General features: G+C 40.0%; 1 protein-coding gene across 2 annotated transcripts; it reads left to right on the plus strand.

Moving 5' to 3' along the window:
• The first annotated feature begins 357 nt into the window (after nucleotides 1–357).
• On the plus strand, nucleotides 358–20,166 carry os9 (OS9 endoplasmic reticulum lectin). Of its 2 annotated transcripts, XM_037763419.1 has the most exons (15): nucleotides 365–978; nucleotides 3,271–3,453; nucleotides 7,684–7,747; nucleotides 7,826–7,902; nucleotides 10,479–10,577; nucleotides 10,754–10,955; nucleotides 11,271–11,426; nucleotides 12,947–13,062; nucleotides 13,405–13,465; nucleotides 13,768–13,850; nucleotides 13,974–14,177; nucleotides 15,463–15,664; nucleotides 16,085–16,252; nucleotides 16,756–16,865; nucleotides 18,281–20,166. In XM_037763419.1, the coding sequence occupies exons 1-15, from the start codon at nucleotides 829–831 to the stop codon at nucleotides 18,416–18,418; spliced, it is 2,013 nt and encodes a 670-aa protein (XP_037619347.1). In that variant the 5' UTR covers nucleotides 365–828; the 3' UTR covers nucleotides 18,419–20,166. The 2 variants fall into 2 exon arrangements, with proteins under 2 accessions (XP_037619357.1, XP_037619347.1); XM_037763429.1 differs by lacking the exon at nucleotides 16,085–16,252 and having other exon boundaries at nucleotides 358–978.
• The last annotated feature ends 1,056 nt before the right edge of the window (nucleotides 20,167–21,222 follow it).

A 21,222-nucleotide genomic window follows, 5' to 3' on the forward strand; every position in this document is an offset into this window, starting at 1 on the left:
AGATGGGTGGGGTGTGCAGGGTCTTTGCAGATATGTGTGTTTTTGACAGTCTGCCTCCATTCTGGCTATATTATGGAAATTATTAATTTTGACACAAGTAGCTATACAACACTTAAAAAAAAAAATTAAAAAAAATTATTTAACATTTATTTAACCTTTATTTAACCAGGTTAGTCCCATTGAGATTAAGAACCTCTTTTCCAAGGGACACCTGCATGGCCAAGACGGTCAGCAGCAAGAACACAAAGTTGCAGACACACAGACACAAATAGAGATAAAATACAATTCACAAACACTAAAAGCACTAAAATTTGCATTAAAGAGAACTATCTAAAGACTAATGGAGGGGGACAAAAAGGAACTTTTCTGGGAGTCAGAACTTTTTCATTTTATGGTACCAATGTGTGGTGAAGAAGTTATATTTAGACCTTTATTTTTTGAAGAACAGCTAGTGTGGTGTTACTAAATAAGAAAATAATCCGCATGATTGTAATTAGGGCCATAATTGGTTTGTAATACCAGCCAATGGTGTCTGTAGCAATGTGTGCGTTTATTTTATGTAAAGCTGTGTTGCGTTGTTTACAGTAGCAGTGCTTGTTATGTTATTAAAGGAGAGGCGCCGCCCACTCACTCTGTGCCGGTGTTATAAACTCACTCACCCCCAGAACTGTGACAGACACAAAAATCAGCCAATGAGAGAACAGTGCTTCATCTCACTGACCAATCAGAGAGCAGCGCTTCTCTCATCAACCAATCAGCTGCCAGCACGTCACAGCGTTCTGTGTTTTGTTGCTGTCAAGACAACTGTGTGATGAAGAGAGTGTAATCATGGCCGTTTCCTCGATATGGTGGCTAAATAGACTGTACGTTTTCTTCTCGATATGTCCCCTCTGTGTGCCAGCCTTCTTGAATCTAGAAGAGCTGAATGAGATGAAATACGGGATTCAGATTCTTCCCGATCCCGTAATGTTGGGGCAGGTGAGTGAGGAGGAAGCTAACTGTTAGCATGAGCTAGCTAGAGAGTAGGCTACCGTTACCTAGCTACTGTTACATATCTTCCTTTAACGTTACCAAGGCGACTAATGAATAACCTGTTTGTTAACTGGTTGAGTTGAGGATTTGAGATGTACAATTTGCTTGCAAGTCACACGAGGAAGCGTTAAAGTTATTTCCATGTGAGCTACGCAGCAATTCATCGTTGACAGCTGTCACAACAATACAACCTGCAGCTTCCTCACTTATTTATTTATTTTTATTTAACCTTTATTTTAACCAAGGCTGACCCCTATATGAGAACTATTAGGACTTTAAGAAGTTTAAACATGCACTATCTGCCTTGAAACATGCACTATCTGCAACCGTCTTGGACTCTAACCACTGGCGCACTTTACACTTACTTTACACTATTCATCCTATATACCACTGACTTTACACTATTCATCCTATATACCACTTACTTTACACTACACATCCTATATACCACTTACTTTACACTATTCATCCTATATACCACTGACTTTACACTATTCATCCTATATACCACTTACTTTACACTATTCATCCTATATACCACTTACTTTACACTATTCATCCTATATACCACTTACTTTACACTATTCATCCTATATACCACTGACTTTACACTATTCATCCTATATACCACTTACCTTACACTATTCATCCTATATACCACTTACTTTACACTATACATCCTATATACCACTGACTTTACACTATTCATCCTATATACCACTTACTTTACACTATTCATCCTATATACCACTTACTTTACACTATACATCCTATATACCACTTACTTTACACTATTCATCCTATATACCACTTACTTTACACTATACATCCTATATACCACTTACTTTACACTATTCATCCTATATACCACTTACTTTACACTATTCATCCTATATACCACTTACCTTACACTATTCATCCTATATACCACTTACTTTACACTATTCATCCTATATACCACTTACCTTACACTATTCATCCTATATACCACTTACCTTACACTATTCATCCTATATACCACTTACCTTACACTATTCATCCTATATACCACTTACTTTACACTATACATCCTATATACCACTGACATTACACTATTCATCCTATATACCACTTACTTTACACTATACATCCTATATACCACTTACTTTACACTATTCATCCTATATACCACTTACTTTACACTATTCATCCTATATACCACTTTATAGACTGCACACATGTACATATTACATTTATTTATTGGTCCCCTTGAATCTCTTTGTCAATGCATTGATCAAATCAATAGCTGGATGTCTCAAAACTTCCTACAGCTGAATAAGGACAAAACTGAAATTATCTTATTAGGGAAGAAAGATGAGAGAATTAAGATTGATAATCATCTGAACACAAAGGGACTTAAAGCAAAGGATGTTGTCAAAAATCTTGGTGTTTTAATCGACAGTGGTCTCAGCTTCAATAATCAAGTGAAAGCGATAACCAAAGCAGCTATTTACCACCTTAAAAACATAGCTAAACTTAGAGGTCTTATGTCAAAGCATGACCTGGAAAAACGTATCCATGCTTTTATTTCGAACAGAGTCGATTACTGCAATGGTCTCTTCACGGGCCTACTTAAAAAGACCATCAAACAGCTTCAGATGGTGCAAAATGCAGCTGCTAGAGTTCTTACAAAAACCAAAAGAACTGAATACATCCCTCAAGTACTTAAGTCCCTACACTGGCTCCCAGTAAGTCACAGAATTGACTTTAAAACACTACTGCTTGTTTACAAATCACTAAAGGGGGTAGGTCCAAATTACCTCTCAGATAAGCTTCAGCAGTACACACCTACTAGACCTCTAAGGTCACTGGGAAAAAAATATATTAGTAGTACCCAAGGTCAGAACGAAACATGGTGAGGCTCCTTTTAGCTGCTACGCTGCTCAACTGTGGAACAAACTTCCAGATGAGATCAAAGATGCACCAACAATTGCCACTTTCAAATTTAGACTCAAGACCAAACTGTTCTCAGATGCTTTTCTTAATTTATCAAATGCTGCACTTTACTGTCTATTGATTGTTTTTATTATCCTTTTAATTGTTTTTCTTTTAACTTATACTTTTATATTCTTTTATTTTCGTTTTTATCTTATGCACTTTGAGCTCTTTTATCTTGCTTTTTATATATGTAAAGCACTTTGAATTGCCTTTGTGTATGAAATGTGCTATATAAATAAACTTGCCTTGCCTTGCCTTTAGACCAAGACAGAGGAGGTTATGACGGTGTCCAGTAAATACAAGCAGCTGTATGAATGTCGACTTCCAGCCCAGGCCATCCGGTTTCATCAGGACCCTGCCTCTGAGCCCGACTCACAAGGGTACACCGGGCCCGACATCCCAGACCTACTCAGCCCAATGCACAATGCCCAGTGTCTAGTGAAGGTTAGTTCTCAACTTCTCATCTGTGGGATCTAATAGTCAAATGCTTAAAGGTCCCATATTATAAAAAAAAGTGAGATTTTCATATATTTTTTTAAATAAAGCAAGCTTAAGTTCTATATAAATACTGTGAAAGTATCGAAATACTCAATCCACAGGGAAATACACACAGCCCGTATTCAGAAACTCTGCGTTTGAAACAAGCGGTCAGGATTTGTGATGTCACGAATATACAATATTTAAGCCCTTTACACAATTTTAAACATAAACATTCTAAATGTGTCCCAGTTTATTACTGTAAACATGTTCTAGTAGAAACACAAAATACAAGTATGAACCTGAAAATGAGCATGATATGGGACCTTTGAGCTGTTTAGAAACTAATTTACCTATTTTATCCATCCAAGGTAGAGCTATTTTGATGCAAACTGTATCACACTGACCACATCTGTCACTAAAATGCATTTTGGTTTATTCAAGCAGATGGCTACAAATGCATGTGTGAATGCACAAAAAACACATCCAGAAAGCACTGGAATCTGATCACTAGAGCCATATTTAATGACGTGAATGTTGTCTGTGACTTGATATCCACTGTAGTGTGAAAGCTAGTTTGTCTGTGTTAGTTAAAGCTGCAGTGGGTAGAAATGGAGCAAATATGATTTAAAAAAGTTGTTTTTATAAACCGGTCACTATATCCTGAAAATAGTACATGAGACAGGTAATCTGGAAAAATCATGTGCTTCTGTGTCCTCTGGTGTTCTCCGGTACTCCTAATAGCTTCTGCAAGATTTCACAGACTGAAGGAAAACAACCAATCAGAGCCGAGCTGAAGCCTGCCGTCTCTGAGCAGCTGTCAATCACTCGCAATTTCCGATCAAACGGTCAAACTAGGCAGCGCTGATCAAATATTAATCAATATTCTGTTACTGTAATGCCTATTTCTCACCTCAAATGTTTTCAGAAACATCTTGTAGTGTACCGTTTAGCTGTAAATTGATAAAGTTTGTGACCCGGCAGCCATGTTGAGATAAGTTGAGGAAATACCAAGCACCGCCCACCAGCCGGAGCAAACTTTCTCATTTCTGAACATGGCTCTTACAGTGTATATGATACACATTTTTACAACTTCTGTCAACTTTGCAGTGTGCATAAAAAGTTCAAGGAATACAGAGAGAAAAATATTTTTTACATGCCATACAATCCAGACAGGGTTTTCAGGTCCATACACAAAACAAGATACCAGTGAGCAAACATAGGCCCTGTTTAGACCTGGCATTAACATGCGCCCTGAGTGATCCAATCAGAAGTGGACAGCTTTAAGTACGTCCGTTCTTACCTGGCGTTAGAATGTGTCTCTAGGGGTGCCACGGTAGCTCACCTGGTAGAGCGGGTGCCCCATGTACTCAGGCTGAGTCCTTACCGCAGCGATTAGAATCTGACCTGTGGCCCTTTGCTGCATGGCATCACAGAAGCCGTTTCCATGTTACGAGGCAGTCAAGCACTCGCGTCTGTCCGTCTATTCATCTGAGGGGCGCAGAGACCCGCGGATCCCAGCGGGACGTCAGTTGAGTTGGCGGTCCTTAATGTGGCCCAGGACACATTCACGTACACACTGCTAAAAGAATGTGGCCGTATGTGGCCCAGACCACCTCTGAATGTGGTCTGAGTGATCAGATCTCAATGCGTCCTCAATGCGTCTTGAGTGTGTTTACATCTGTACTTAGAGCTGTCCACCTGTGATCGGATCACTAAGGACGCATGTTAATACCAGGTCTGAACAGGGCCATAGTCGTATTATTCAAGTGTATGGCAGAACATATATATACTAATATGTATTTTTTCAGTTTAGTGCTTGAAGTGACATCAGATCATGACTGTTCTCTTAATGCATTTGAAACGTGTTTTGATGTGTGGACACAACTGGATCTACAGTTGACACAATGCTGATGTATCTGTATGCAAAGTCTGAACAGGCCCCCTGAAATTATGTGACATTCATACACGTGGTATTTCCAGTAAAACCACAGTCCTTTGTGCTAACTCAGTGCCGCACTTTGAGCAGATACTTAAAACAGGAAATGGTTACTTATATTCACACACTGACTATGATGTATTCAAAATATACAACACAAATGATACATTTTCAGCTACACAAGAAAGTGGAGTGCTAATGTAAACTGAACCAAAGTCCTGTCAATATGAAAAGGATGGAAGAGACACACGTCTCTGTATTGCTGCTTTATGTTTTCACTGGTTCATCTCAGAGTTAAGTTAAAGTTCCTCCAACAGAGGTCCTGTTCAATGTTATAGAAACAAAAAGGAAAAATAAGCACATTATCACTCTTGTGAAGTTATGTTCTTGTGAGGTATGGGTATTTAGCACTGTTTAGCAGTGGAATTTAAATATCTGTCTGTCCTCTGCTTACAAACCTTTATCTCTAGTGTGACTGCAGGGAAAGTGAACAATAGCCTTTGTTCCAAAACTCCTTGAAAATATGTACAAATGTTGCGCAGTCAAAAGGCAGTTATGAAAGTGAGTTGCTGGCATGATACAAATGTGTTCCGTCGCTCAGTGCCACATCACATACTTATCTTCTCCATATCTCCTCAAAAGATGCCAGTGTCTTGTTGTTGCTTAAGAAACAAAGGCACTTTTGTTTCCACAAAAGGAGATTGTGGCTGTGGGACAAAGTGAAAGAATCCCTCTATGCTTCCGCGCCAGCCGTGGTCGGAGGCATTACATTTTCGGGTTGTCCGTCCCATTCTCGTGAACGATATCTCATGCCTTGAGCGGAATTTCTTCAAATTTGGCACAAATGTCCACTTTGACTCAACTGATTAGATTTTGGTGGTCAAAGGTCAATGTGACCTCATGAACACATTTTTGGCCATAACTCAAGAATCCATAGGCTAATTATGACATCAAATTTCACACAGATGTTTAATAGGACAAAGTAATGACATTTCATATCTAAAAGGTCAAAGGTCAACTTCACTGCGACATCATAATGTTCCACAAACACACTCTTCTGGCCATTATTCAACACCATAACTCAGGAACAGAAGGGAAGACCATATTTCACATTTGGTCAGATACTGAATTGGTGACACTAATCTTGGGTGTCCACCTTGTGGTGATTGTAGAGATCTTCTGTGCTGCCGGGTTGAAGATGTGTATGAAGCGTCCACGTTTTAGAATTTGTAGCTTCTTTGCAGCAACATCCATATTTGAAGCATTGTCTGCTGTCATGGCTACAACTTTGTGTTTTATCAGACAGTTTTTTGTCTCTCTCAATGAACTTGCACACTAATAGACATATAGCAGAACAAGAACCGTAACAAAGTCAAGTCAAATCAATTTTAGTTATATATCTCTATGTGACAAATCAAAAAATTGCTTCAAGGGGCTTAACAAGCTGTAGAGCAAACAACAACTCCATCCGAGGATGAAGCAGATCAATGGGTAAATTGCCGTTCACTGAAGAGAAAAAAAGATAACAGACAGCGGTGTGTGTGCTACCTTATTTACCGTGGGGTCCGCTTGTATTCGGGAAGGCACGTCCTGATTGGCCGGCTATGTTTATTTAAATTTACAGTGGGCGAATGCATGCTCATGATTGGAAAAGAGTGTTACCCATAGAGTCCAGTAGAGGGCTGTTCTTCTAACTAAAGTGATCATGAGACTGGATGCATCAGGATCGACTCTGCTGAATCATTTCCTGGGGGAAACCCTGTAGTGCCGTCTTAACAGGAACTTAATACAGTCAGTACTTGTTTCTGTTGTTACACTCACTCAGATTGTAGCACATATGAACCAAATACTGGTGATCAACAACAGGAACAGCACAGTTGTTGCTGTTTAATATTTTCCAGATGAAATAAAATAAAGTAAAAGTGTGTAGGTGGCATTTTCTGTGTAGTTCAAAGAATTACAAAGTGTAGCATGTTTTTGTTAATACCTAATCGGACTCCACCAGAAGCTGAGGCTTTAATTTTTGTTATTTTGATTGAGATTGCGAGCATGTTTTGAGCCTTTTGTTAGTATTTTGTAGTCCTTCCTTAGCCAGTTTAGAAACATAACAATATGTGTATAATTTGTTTGAGTGTGTGGAATTCTAATAGGATGATCAATGATATTGTTGATGACATTGAACACGTGTCCTAGATGAAAAGGAAAATGTTTCAGCCAATTACTGTTTATTAAAATGTTGCCATCTGTGTCTCCGGCAGACGAAGGACTGGTGGACATATGAGTTCTGCCACGGTCAGCATATCAGACAGTACCACCTTGAAGGTAAGAGTTTACCTCTGTGTTTTTAATCTACATTTTTCATGACAATCAATTTGACAGATGTTGTTTTTCTCTCCTCAGACACAGAAATCAAAGGGGACGTTCTCTTCCTCGGTTATTATGAATCTGAATTTGATTGGAGCAATGAAACAGCGAAGGTAAAGTTGCCTCAATGTTGTGGTTATAGTTGTTTTTCTTCACTCTTGATTCTTTTTCTTATTCTTTGTTTTCTGGTATACATTTAATAAAGTCAAAAATGGCAAATGCACAATTGTATGATATGAGCTGAACCTTTGAAGGGCATGACAGTAAGGGTTGCCATTGGCAACCATTTTGAGAAATTGGCAACCAATTCTTGGCCTTTGCTTGCCATCAGTGGTAACCACTTTTTAACATAAAAAAAATATGGACAGCCAACAGAAAAACGTGCACCCCAAAATAAATATTTATTTGATATTGGTAGCATTAGTGATATTTGAATATTGCTGTTATAGTCAACCAGAACCGGACAACGCTGCACATGCGTTGGTGCGTTTACTCACGTGCGCACAGGCATCTGTTTTAGAGACAATTGCAAAGCAAATTAAGTTGTTTGACTGTGGGAGGAAAAGTTTGACTAACCCATCAACATCACAAACGAATATGCAAATTAATTCAACTGATGCCAGATGAACCTGTGCGATTGGCTTATTCATGCCAATAGTAACAACAACAACAACACCAAGACTGAGTCATAGAACAAGGGAACCGGTTCCACAAGATGTGTTATCTTTATTTATTCAGGGGTGATTTACTGAGAGCAATGCTCTCTTTTTCAGGAACACAGTTCACACCTGGAAGCTGCCAGTACGACCACAGTCTGATCTGCTGGCCACTGAGCAGCTCCACTGGAGCAGTTGGGGTCAAGGGCCTTGCTCAAGGGCACCTCAGTGGTGGTAATGAGGAAGGGGCAAGCGCTGCTTTTTCCCTTTCCCCACCCAGATTTATCCTGCTTGTCTGGGGGATTGTGCCACCCAAACTAGATTTTACATAGAGATTAGTTGTTACTAAATATTTCCACCAACTAACTGCCAGGTGTAACTGTGCGTAGCCAACTGAACCAACTTACAAAACTAACTTGCTAATATACAGCCCATTTAGTGTGAAGATTGTAAGAAGTAAAATGAAATAGGTTTGTCATATCTGACGCTTGACTAAAGTGCTGTTTAATAATGATGTAATCTGGGAGCATTTTAAATAACATTTTATAGAAACATAGCACACTGTAGTTCAAATTACAAGATTTTGTGCCTAATGAGGTCAGTTGGGTTTTGTAATCGGATATTTCCCTCTCACTCTAAACTATGTGAATACCACTGGTTCTGAAACACACATTAAGACAAAGTCATACCTACAAATAAAACAAAGTCATACCTACATTTACAAAGTATTGTAACTTATTTTTAGAGGTAATGTTGAAGCTTGTGATGCTGCAGTTTACATACTTGATTGCTTTTGATTGGACAGTGCTGTTCCTACCAACCAGTTTACACGTTAGGTATTTACCAGTGCAAACCGATTAAGTAAATCACTAGTTTGAGCTAGTAGTTCTGCCGTGTTCAGGCCTGGTATTAACATGCGTCCTGAGTGATTGGATCACAAGTGGACAGCTCTAAGTACAGGTGTGAACGCACACAAGACGCATTGAGGACGCAATAAGATCCGATGTTTCAGACCACATTCAGAGGTGGTCTGGGCCACATATGGCCACATTCTTTTAGCAGTGTGTACGCGAATGTGTCCTGGGCCACATTAAGGACCAACTTACTCTACTGACGTCCCACTGGGATCAGCGGGTCTCTGCGCCCCTCAGGAGCACAGTCAAGTCAAGTCAAGTCAAGTCAATTCAATTCTATTTGTGTAGCCCAAAATCACAAATTTGCTTCAGGGGGCTTTACAATCTGTACAGGATACGACACCCTCTGAAAAAGAATAGACAGGCAGCAGTCGGCACTTGTCAGCTTGCAGCATGGAAACGACCTCTTTGCTCTACTGTATCCTGTCGGTACAACTGATATCTGATCTATAGGCTACATATCTACAGACTATCAGACTAGGCGCGCAAAGTGCATTATTGTCATATTGTCGGATTTTGTTCCGGTGTTCTGCACGGAGCTGACAGTCGCCTGTGTGCTTGCTCGCCCGTCCACTCGCTCGCTGTCTCTCTCATCCCCGGCTCTCTGAAGCTCTGTACGCCGCTGTTGCCTGGCAAAGGCAGCGGTGCCGGCGGCTCGGAGGTCCCTGGGGACCACCGGTACATCAACCTTTTATTTTGATGTCATAAAATGTACCTGAATTGTAATCTTACATCACAACGTCTGCTGTATTAGCCATGTGTTTACTACGATCACAAGTGGCCACTCCAGACGCATGTGGAGACGCGTTCTAATGCCAGGTGTGAATAGACGTATTTAAAGCTGTCCACTTGTGTTCGGATCACGCTGGACGCATGTTAATATCAGGTCTGAACAGGGAGAACTTCAAATTACAAACTTGGATTTACAAACTGCTGGTGCAACCCAATCCTACTCGTGTTTTTGGTGATTTACCAGCTTCCAGTAATGATGACTGTCTGTGAATCATTATATGTGGACAAACATCAGAAGCATCACATTTAACCTTTGGATGATGCACTGAACCTTCAAGAATATTGCAAATCAGTTTGGTTAAAACATCTTTTCTGTTTATTTCCCAGGCCTCCAAACTGCACAGGATGAAGCGCTACCACAGTCAGACCTATGTAAATGGCTCAAAGTGTGATCTAAATGGAAATCCCAGAGAGACTGAAGTCCGGGTGAGACATTTGAATACAGGATTTATTTTAATTCCACGCTACCTGTGTGGTTTGGTCTGTTTTTCTTGTTTTGCTACTCACTACTAACAGGTATGAATGAAGTCAGTGAAAATGTGCATGTTTTACCAAGTGATCTTCCGAAACACACCTAACTAATTGTACACTGATATTTACAGTTTGTGTGCGAAGAAGGCTCTGGTGACTACATTGCCCGAGTGGATGAGCCTCAGTCGTGTCGCTATGTGCTGACTGTTCATACCAGCCGTACCTGTCAGCATCCATTTCTGCGACCGCCGTCCACTGCCAAGCCCCAGGGTATTGTTTGCCAGCCAGCACTAAGTGCCCAACAATACATGGATTACGTCAAGGCTCAAGTCTGTAAGTCAAAAACAATGAATGAAATGAAATGACATGGTGTGACTTATCATTTGGAGAGAGTCTTGCTTCATGACTTTAGTGTTATATCCTGTTGAAGCAGGAGAATGCAAGCAGCAAGACATCATTTTGGAAAGGAGTATTTAAAAGTGTCAGATAGGAAGATAAAGGCGTGCAACTTTTTGACATTTGTTGCTGAATAGGTGTTTGATATATAAAATCTTCCAATGTCTTATATTATAACAATAAGAAATGTGTGACATGAGTGTTCCTTCTTTCCCTCCCTCCCTCCTCCTCCTTTCCTCTGTCTGTTCCCAGCGGACACGAAGCGTAAAGTAGAGCAGATCTCAGAGGAGCTGAGGAGTCTTGATGAGATGTTGGCTGGTAATGAAGGCGCGGATGGAGCAGTGGAAGTAACTGCAGAAGAGACATCACCTGCACCCAGTGATGACCCGAACCAGTCAGACACAAAAGGTGCATTTTTTTACACTCAAAGCTGCAATCGGTAACTTTGAGGAAATATGATAATAAGTATTTTTTTTATAAAACTGTCGCTATATCCTGACCGTAGTGCATGAAATTATATTTTTCCTCTGTGTCCTCCTGTGCTCCTACTGGCATTTGCAAGATTTCACCGTGCCCAAAGAAAAACAACCAGTCGGAGCCGAGCTGTCTCTACAGCAGCTGTCAATCACTGCTCGCGAAACTCACAAACTCTGATAAAATGGTCAAATATGATATCAAATATGAATCAAGATTCTGTTACTGTAATGCCTATATCTCGCATCAAATGTTTTCAGAAACATATTTTAGTGTTTCGCTGTAAAATCATAGACTGCATATAAGAAGTGGACATAGTCATCGCGATATCACCCATTAGTTTGTGGACTGCCGTTTTGAAGCTCGAGTTTGGCATTTTGGCTTTCGCCACCTTGATTTTTGCAAACAGGAGTGAAACTAGAGGGGGAAGCTAAGTACAACTGAATGCTGAATAAGACATTTTTAGGCAACCAAAAAGGTTATAATTAACTTTCATGAACTGAAAACACACTGTGAAAAGGTTAAAGTTGTAAGACAAAAACACGGACAACTCCCAGACCGGACAACGCCGTGGTAGCGACCTGTCCATCACAAGTTAGCCACGCCCTAAAGAATGCCCTGCTTTATAGTCTATTTGACTCTAAATGGGACCATCATTTACTAAATGAACATCATGCTGTATTGAAGAAGACTAGAAACTAGTGACTGAGACCATAAACTCATGATTACAATGTTTACTGAGGTAATAAATCAAGTGAGAAGTAGGCTCATTTTCTCATAGACTTTTATACAATCAGACTTCTTTTAGCAACCAGAGGAGTCACCCCCTGCTGGCTATTAGAGAGAATGCAAGTTTAAGGCACTTCAGCGTTGGCTTCACTTCTCAAACCCGGAGGTTGCCCACTGTGTAAAATGGTAAAGTTTGCTCCAGCCAGTGGGCGTTGCTTGGATTTGGCTGTTTTCAACATGGCGGCCGGGTCACAAACCTTCTCATTTTACAGCTAAGCACTAAAACATGTTTCTGAAAGCATTTGAGGAGAGAAATAGGCATTACAGTAACAGAATCTGGATTCATATTTGATCAGCGCTGCCTAGTTTGATAGTTTGATTGGAGTTTGCCAGTTTTGCAAGATGCTTTAGAGACTCCTCTGTTCTGATTGGTTGTTTTTGTTTGGGGGCGGTGTCATTAGGAGCCCAGGAGGACACAGAGGAATGTGTTTTTTTCACATATTTCACATTATATGTCTCATGCACTACTGTCAGGATATAGTGACAGTTTTATAAAAATAACTTTTTATCATATTTGCTCAAGGTTACCGACTGCAGCTTTAAGAGGCAAATTCCCTTTTAAATATTGTAGTAATTTTATCAATTAATTAAATAAGAATATCCACAGGGTGTTTTATTTCCGTCACGCTGGATGTAAACTTGTGTGTGCCTTTATTTTGAAACAGATACTGCTGATGTATCTGAGGACGCCGGGTCAGAGGAAGCAGAAGATTCTGACTTCTGGGAGGGAGTTACAAAGCCAGGGGGTTCAAAAACACCTGCTTCTCAACAGGAGAATCAGGTACAGAAATACGTCTTAGAATCAGTTGTCCCTTTTAACGAATGATGCTTCTCCGGTAAATGTAAGGCTGGGCTGCTGCTGTTACTGCTGCTACATTCTCATCAACTGTGTGCTGTTGATAAGGATCAGACTAAACTGACACATTGTTGATATATATTATTTTTTTTCCAAACTTCATTATTGTGTATATTCACCAAGCGTGTGGTAAGCTGATGATACTGTATATGTTTTAAATGTTAAGGTGCTTCTTCTCCAGCCAGATCCCAACTACTAGAGGTTGTAGGTTGACATTTTTCCTCCGCACTTCACATCACTAACCTGATTTTTGTTTTCTACACACAGGCAGCAGATGATGGCTATAACTCACTGACAGACAATGAAGTCATGGATGATGGTGATGAAGGTATCGCAATTTACCGCTTTCTCCTTCCCTATCACACACACAAAGATACACACACACACGCACACACAAGGAAGACCAATGCCATTTATGATCATTGCGGTCACTGTTCTACAGCACAGCTGATTTGATGTCCTGCTGCTTTAGAGAGCCTCAAACAAGATTAAGTCTGTTATTTATTTATTTATGTGCAGTCATGTTATCTGATTTGCAAACTCAACGATTGTTTGTCCAAACGGAGTACTTTGTTAAACATTTCTTTTGAGTGTTGTTTTCTTTTCTCTCTTCACATTAATGTCTTTCAGTTGAAAAATTCAACTTTAAAATCATCACTGACCCGGCAGACCTGATGAAATTTGTCCAACATCTCAAAGAGAGTAACAGGAAGGTCAGTTTGCTTGCCAAGATTATGTTGATGCTTTTTTTTTGCACCTGTAGGAGTATATTTTTTATTGTATTTTCGTTGCAGTTTATGTGTATTCCAATTCAATGCTGCATTTTTTTCTTCTAGAAAGCACAAAACCAAGCCAAAAGTCGAGGAGAGAAACCAAATAGCGACAGGGTAACGGAGAAGCTCGGAGAGGAAGAGAAAGATGCAGATGAACGCCTCATACAGGAGTTTGAGGATGAGATGGCCGACCTCTCAGTGCCCTCTGATAAAATTGAAGAGATAAAAGAGGAAATGCAGAAGGAGTTTGACAACATCATAAATGAGGTTTAGAGACGATATGTCATTTTAACACAAAGATTGATGTATATTAAAGGTAGGGGTCGGTAATGCTGAGAACCTAGCGAGAGTACAAAAGATTTTTAAAATAAACCAACCGAAAAACCCATCCCATTGTTACCAACTCTTTTCCAATAAAAGTAGCTAGCAGCAGAAGCTGCTAACTAGCTCCAAAAGTCACTAAATTTAGAGAGAAAGTCATCAAGTCTGTAACACTTACAGTCCGTCCCTTCAGGCCTCCCTCCAAAGCCACTCCCCCAAAATTATGATAATGAATGTAAACATATGATATCATAATGAACATAAACAACAAACATGGCTATTGTCAGTACTCACAGCTGTCAAGCTAGCAGCATGTGGAAGACTCTAGTGACGCCAGTGGGCAACTCCGGGTCTGAAAAGTGAAGCCAATGCTGAAGTGCCTTAAACTTGCATTCTCTCTAATAGCCAGGAGGGGGCGACTCCTCTGGTTGCAAAAAGAAGTCTGATTGTGTAGAAATGAGAAAATGAGCCTACTTCTTACTTGATTTATTACCTCAGTAAACATTGTAAACATGAGTTTATGGTCTCAATCGCTAGTTTCAAGTCTTCTTCAATACAGCATGATGTTCATTTAGCAAATTATGGTCCCATTTAGAGTTAAATAGACCATAAAGCAGGGTATGCTTTAGGGCGTGGCTACCTTGTGATTGACAGGTCGCTACCACGGCGTTGTCTGCTCTGGGAGTTGTCCATGTTTTTGTCTTGCAACTTTAACCCTTTCATAGTGTGTTTTCAGTTCATGAAAGCTGATTATAATATTTTTGGTCGCATAAAAATGTCTTATTCAGCGTTCGGTTGTACTAAGCTAAACCCTCTTTTGTCACTTCTGGTTGCAAAAAATCAAGATGGCGATGCTCAAAATGCCGAACTTGAGGCTTCAAAACAGTAGTCCGCAAACTAATGGGTGACGTTGTGGTGACTACGTCCACTTCGTATATACAGTCTATGGTGATGCGCAATGAGTACACGGACAGAATGCACATTCGGAAATCATTGGACGGGTTTATTACAGTCCTGCAACAGCCACCGATACCAGATTTCGTTTCTTCTTTTTGTTTTGCCAGAGCATTTGATATATTGATTGCTGTCGGGATGTAATGAGAATTTCAACTAATATAACAAAGAATGTATTTGAACAGCACTACCAACCCTACCTTTAAATTATTATAAGGCAGATCTGACACAATGAAATAAACAATGCTTTGATGTGATTGGCTCTCTTGTGTTGTAGGCTCAGCAGGAATTAGAGACAGAAGGTCTGAAAGGGGAGTTTGATCGCACTCAAGCGACACAGACACTGGAGACGACGCTGGACAAGATACTTGATCATTTGGAGGAGAAAGATGTCCAGGACCCGGAGCAGCAAACAGCGGGAGTTCAGAGAGCCAGCGACCCCACCAGAGGCAGCCCCAGCCTGGCCCCGAAGCAGCCAGGTAACCAGGCAGCGTTGCCCCTCTGTGGTCATATCTGTATGCTCTGTGTCCGCCTCCATCATTGTCATATTTCATTCATATGTGCAGTAGATGTTTGTTGTGACATCTTTCATCCCAGAATAGACGCACACATGGAGTTAGTTTGATCCACAGAGAATCTATGTTATCAGATTGATATTTTGAATTCTTTTGGTTAGTTAGCGGTCTTTCCTCTGCTGCCATTGATGTATCTGTGGGTGATTTTCAGTAATTACATCCAAATTGAAATTATAAAAGTATGAAAGTGCAGAAATGTAATGCTTATAAGACAGTGTTTAGGAATACATATTCTTGGCTCTTGCCTCCTCCATCCTGTGGCCCTGCTGATGGGCTTTTGAGGTGAACTGTGTTGTTTGTCCCTCTTTTGTCTCGTCACCCCAGACCAAGCAGCTGACGACCATGTTAAGATCAAAATTACTAAGTATAAGACGGGCAGCAGCCCTGATGGGGAGGTCAAAGTTCAGGAGATGGGCGAAGGAGACCCCCAGTGGCAGCACATAAAGGACGTGGTTAAAGAACAGCTAGAGAAAGCAGGACTGAAGGCAGAAGGTACGAGGGGGATTGCCCGAAACACTCACGGCCTTTTCTCTCTTCCATCTGTTATATCTTGAGCATATAGTAGTTCTGTACTTCTCCTCTCATCTTTGTCAAAAAGCATTCAACTGTCAGATTTAGGGTTTTCCAAGGTTTAGCTGTTCAAAAGACACTTTACATCATGCTAATCCTTCATTTTTCATGCTGCCAGCAATTGAACACATACATTTGTACCGCAGATCAAGAAACTGTTTTGGACATTAGACCAGGGATTCATTAAATTAGCTATTTTTTTTAAACAGAATATATTGCAAAGTTAAAGATCATGGAAGCAAAAAAATATCTCTTATAGGCAAAGGGAAACAAAAGGTGTGTCCATGTGTCCTTTTCTTTTTTCATCCACAGTTGTGTTTACCATTCTTCATTATGATTATTTTTCGTTTTAACAAATCTGAGCAATTTGGAAGTACACGTGTTTAACTGGCAAGTCTGCCTTTTCCCCTGTTTTTTCTTTTCAGGTAAAATTGAGGTGAAGATCTTGACGCGAAAAAATGCAGAGGAGGCAGGTGATCAGTGGCTGACTGAAGAAGATACAAAGTCCTTCAGGGAGCTCCTCATAAATCTCCTGGTAATTTAAGAAGTGATTATAACCTTTTATTGTGTTCATTTCTGGGTGTGACTTGAACATACACAATACTGTGGTTGCCAGCAGGTGTGTGCTGTAAAGCGTACTTAGTGGTTAGTGAATGCAAGCCTTTATTTACCTCACTCTGTTTACTTAAGGAGCCACAGTTATGACCACATTAACAATTACTATTCCTGGGATCCACAAAGAACACAAGATATTCCAACGTCACATCATTGACAATCCACAATATCAACAAAACTGAAAGAAATAAAAATAAAAGAAAATAAGTAGATCTCTCACATCCATAATGTCACCTCACCAGTAAATGATTAAATCAAATATTAGACATCGATATAGTAAAATAGGTATATAAAAGTGTATATAACTGCTCAATACTACTAGTGTACAGTGAAGCATTACCTCAGTTGGCACCACAAATACTGTATTTTCAACTTTCACATACAGAAAGTAACATGTAGCCGAAACTACAGAAACTGAGAAAGTTTGTGACCTGGCAGCCATGTTGAGATCAGTTGAGGAAATCCCAAGCACCGCCCATCAGCCGGAGCAAACTTTCTCATTTTACAGCTAAACAGTACACTACAAGATGTTTCTGAAAACATTTTACACGAGAAATAGGCATTACAGTAACAGAATATTGATTCATATTTGATCAGCGCTGCCTAGTTAAACCGTTTGATCGGAGTTCGCGAGTGATTGACAGCTGCCTCCGTTGAATGAACAGCCAATAGGAACGCTCTCTGTCTCTGAAATGACATGTGATTGGCCAAAGTCTCCCATCACGGGCTAGATTTTTAAAGCCTGCAAACAGAACCATGAAGAGGTGCAGAAATGTAGTTTTCTCTCAGAACACTTGAATTACAATATGCTGAAAGGTTATTTTACAGTTTTTTTCCCAATGATGCCAAAAACGTTCTGCCTACTGCCACTCTGAAAGAAGTGAAAGTTGCAGCTGACCTACAGTTCTCTGGGAGTTTTTTCCAGATATATGGTACATAAGAACTGAACACCGCTTCTCCATGTTTAGTTTTGACTCTGGGGACAAATGAATAACAACTGTTGTGCTTTAGAAAACTAAACCATGAAATATGGGGCAAAAGTGAGGACCCATGGGTTTCAGGTTGCTTTTTATTGTAGAGTTGAATTACCTTGCCGCACCCTCCGCTAACATCATAAAATATGAATACACTTTTTACGAGATGAAACATTAACCAAGGAAAGGGAGCAGAGCTGCTATTTCACAAAGTGAATGAAGCCTTTTCAATTAGTGTGATCATTGTCATTCATCAAATTAGTGGCATTAAAACGAATTTGCGTTAATGCAACATTATCACGTTAACTTTGACAGCCCTATTTTAAACACATCCTATCCCCTCTCCCCCTCCATCTTACAGACTGGAGGCACAGAAGAGGTTTACAAAGAGCAAAAGAGGCAGCAGGAGTTGGAGAACAACTACAGGTTTGTGTGGGGAGAGTCCCAGGAGGAGACCCAGTCAACCAGCGCCTCTGACTCAGACGACGTGGACATATGAGCTCATTCGGTGCACCTGTTGTGACGGTGAACTCCTGTGGAGACCAGCAGGGCGGGGGGGGACTCTGAAGTGCAGCTGCAGATTTGAAAGAGAGTCCCAAATGATTCAGTTACCGCTATAAAATCTGGTGGATAATATCAACTCACCTGTTTGCACATTCAGAAAATGTGTTTGTGTGTCATGAAAAGGCAAAATGTGTCTGTAGTAGGCACCAGTTATATGTTGCACGATGAAACCGCAACGTCTCAGCTCCACTTGTGCAGTTGAATGAAGTTATGCATTTCCCCTTTTTTTGAAGGGATTCAGTTTTGATAGATGGTGATGTACCTTTTTTTTTTTTTTTTTTTTTTTTAAAAAACATGTCAGTGACTTTTACTGAAAATGTGCATCTAGTTCTGGAGTTGTCAGCAGCACACTGTGTGTCTTTGTCTTATATGTTGCTATTGACAAAGAAGTCCTCACCTTTAAGGGACACAGCTGGGGTTATTGTGCATTGTGCTGTGTTTGCACAGGTTGTTCAATTTATAATGTGTATGATTGTGTCTGGATATGAAAAACAAAGGACAAATACTCAAGGGTTGACATTTCAGTTCCCGCTTGTCTTTGAGACTTTCTGTTGCTGCGTTTGGTGATTAGATTAAACACAACTGTAGATTACACAAGTGTTGGTACACATGCTGTGGCACTTTATATCTTTAGAAAAAGGTTCTGTAAACTCAGAAATCTAGCATTGTTTCACAGAAACGTGTGTTTCTTTTGGGTTGTCATGTGCTGTGAAAGGGATTTAAAAGAAAAACACTAAAAAGAGTGTTGGAAGATAGATCTTTTAAGTGTGTACTTTTCATTTCTGACAAGGATTTAATTTAGCAAAGGAAGACAAAGAACGCTTCAATGTCAATCAGACCAAAATAATAAATCCACACAAGACTTTTCTAAGGATCCTTCAGAGATGTACTTAAGGGCTGAATTTGTATCATTTGTGAATAATTGTGACTACTTAGAACTCAACATGTACATAATAATTGCGTGAATATGTTTCTGAAAGAATTTGTTGTATATTAGCACAAACGAAGTGGGAGTTATAAATGTGTTCAAATTCATGACTGTGCAATCTTGTATATGAAACTTAATATCTAAGTCATTTACAAACTTGCATTGCTGATACATGATTTTGGCATGGTTCCCAAAGAGGCCAGTGTCCAGAGGCTCAAGATCAGATAAGAGTAAGCAGAACAAAAGATTCAGGGTGTGTGTAGGTGTACTTGGTCATTTGTAACCTTAATGGTCTTATCTGGTCTTTGGCCTGTATCACAAAGTGAAAGCTGTTTATAATCAGACACTTTATCACGATCACAAATTCTAGGCCCAGTGAAGCCAGAGAGAGCCAGACTTTGTTGAAGTTTGTGATACAGGCCCCGGCTCCTTCATGGGAAACAAATCAACAGTTTTAAACCCTTCAACCTGTCCCTAACAAACACAGAGTGTGCCATAACACTCTTAGTCATTTCCATCCTCACACTTCAGCTGCACACATTATTTGTAAACCATGAGAACTCAGTAGAGGCAGAAAAGACGAGATATGTTATTCTTGAAAGGGACTATATTGCTGTATTAGGAACACCATATTGGTTTCATAGTTTGACAAAAGTCCATCTGTGCTGCCTTGTAAATATAAATCTTTGAGCACTCTTTATTTGTTCTTTTGAAATAAAAAAAAATTACCATATGAGTCCTCTGGACATCATCCAGCCACTTGTTTTATTATGTTCTGATGATAAACATTGATTTTATATTTGTGTTGCATTAGCTGAACAAACTGCATGCCCTTGGCCATCAAGTCCTTTATTTGATTAACAACTGCATGTGACTTACCTAGCCTACTATTCATGAACTACTTTACTCAGCTGCTCAGGGCCGTCTTAAGGCACAGGCCATGTAGGTGGTCGCCTAGGGCACCACCTTCTTTAAAAAAAAAAAAAAAACGCCAATGGGCACCCTTCATTTTCTGCAGTGAGGTAACAAATTAATAAATAAATACACTTTGACCCTTGTTACTCTCTTTCTCACACTTTTTCATCTGCCCGGCCGCACTTATTTGTTAATAATAGTTTAATTTTGTAGTGAAACTGACTAAACACTTTTAAGTCAACAATATCATGGACCAATTGTTTATTTATATTCTAATAAATAGTTATTTATGAAAATAAAAAATTTAATTTTTGTCTTAAAACCATTGTGATGTCTGATGTGTGTTGCGGTTTACAGGGCTAGAGTTAAGCCCCCAGGAAGAGCGTCGGCCTTTTGATCCCAATTTTTGTAGTGGCCAAATGGCGGTACTAGAACTTCTGTATTCGTCACGTGAAGCCATTGGGCCCAAAAAGACTTTCCCATAGACTTACATTGGGAAAGACACGTCTGTAACTCAGTGGATACATTTTTATTATGTGAATCAACTTCCCAGTACGAACACTTTAATAGCCCTTATTTAAATCATTAAGTCCTAAAAGTTGTAAAACACACACTTATAGACGAAACCAGAGTATTTTCCCTTCCTCCGTTCATTTGAATGAGTCTCCAGTGTATTCCACCTCAACAATGCAAAAGCTGCTACAGAGCTAAATATCCAACTCAGCGGACTTAAGTTGAAGCACGCCCCCATCCCAACTTACCTGGGAGTGACCCTTGACAGGACTCTATCCTTCAAGGAACACCTGAAAGGAACGGCAGCTAAGGTGAAGTCTAGAGACAACCTGTTCTGTAAGCTCGCCCACTCGGCACTGGCCCTTGACAACTCTGCAGCAGAA

Source organism: Sebastes umbrosus, chromosome 1, assembly GCF_015220745.1.
Source record: "Sebastes umbrosus isolate fSebUmb1 chromosome 1, fSebUmb1.pri, whole genome shotgun sequence".
NCBI classification, from domain to species: domain Eukaryota; kingdom Metazoa; phylum Chordata; class Actinopteri; order Perciformes; family Sebastidae; genus Sebastes; species Sebastes umbrosus.

What these genes read in the sequence shown, in the direction of transcription:
- os9 (XM_037763419.1), top strand. Translation starts at nt 829, where the DNA reads ATGGCCGTTTCCTCGATATGGTGGCTAAATAGACTGTACGTTTTCTTC. An exon ending in TTACGTCAAGGCTCAAGTCT is followed by an intron (nt 10,956 to 11,270) that starts GTAAGTCAAAAA and finishes GTCTGTTCCCAG; the next exon opens with CGGACACGAAGCGTAAAGTA. An exon ending in TCAAAGAGAGTAACAGGAAG is followed by an intron (nt 13,851 to 13,973) that starts GTCAGTTTGCTT and finishes TTTTTCTTCTAG; the next exon opens with AAAGCACAAAACCAAGCCAA.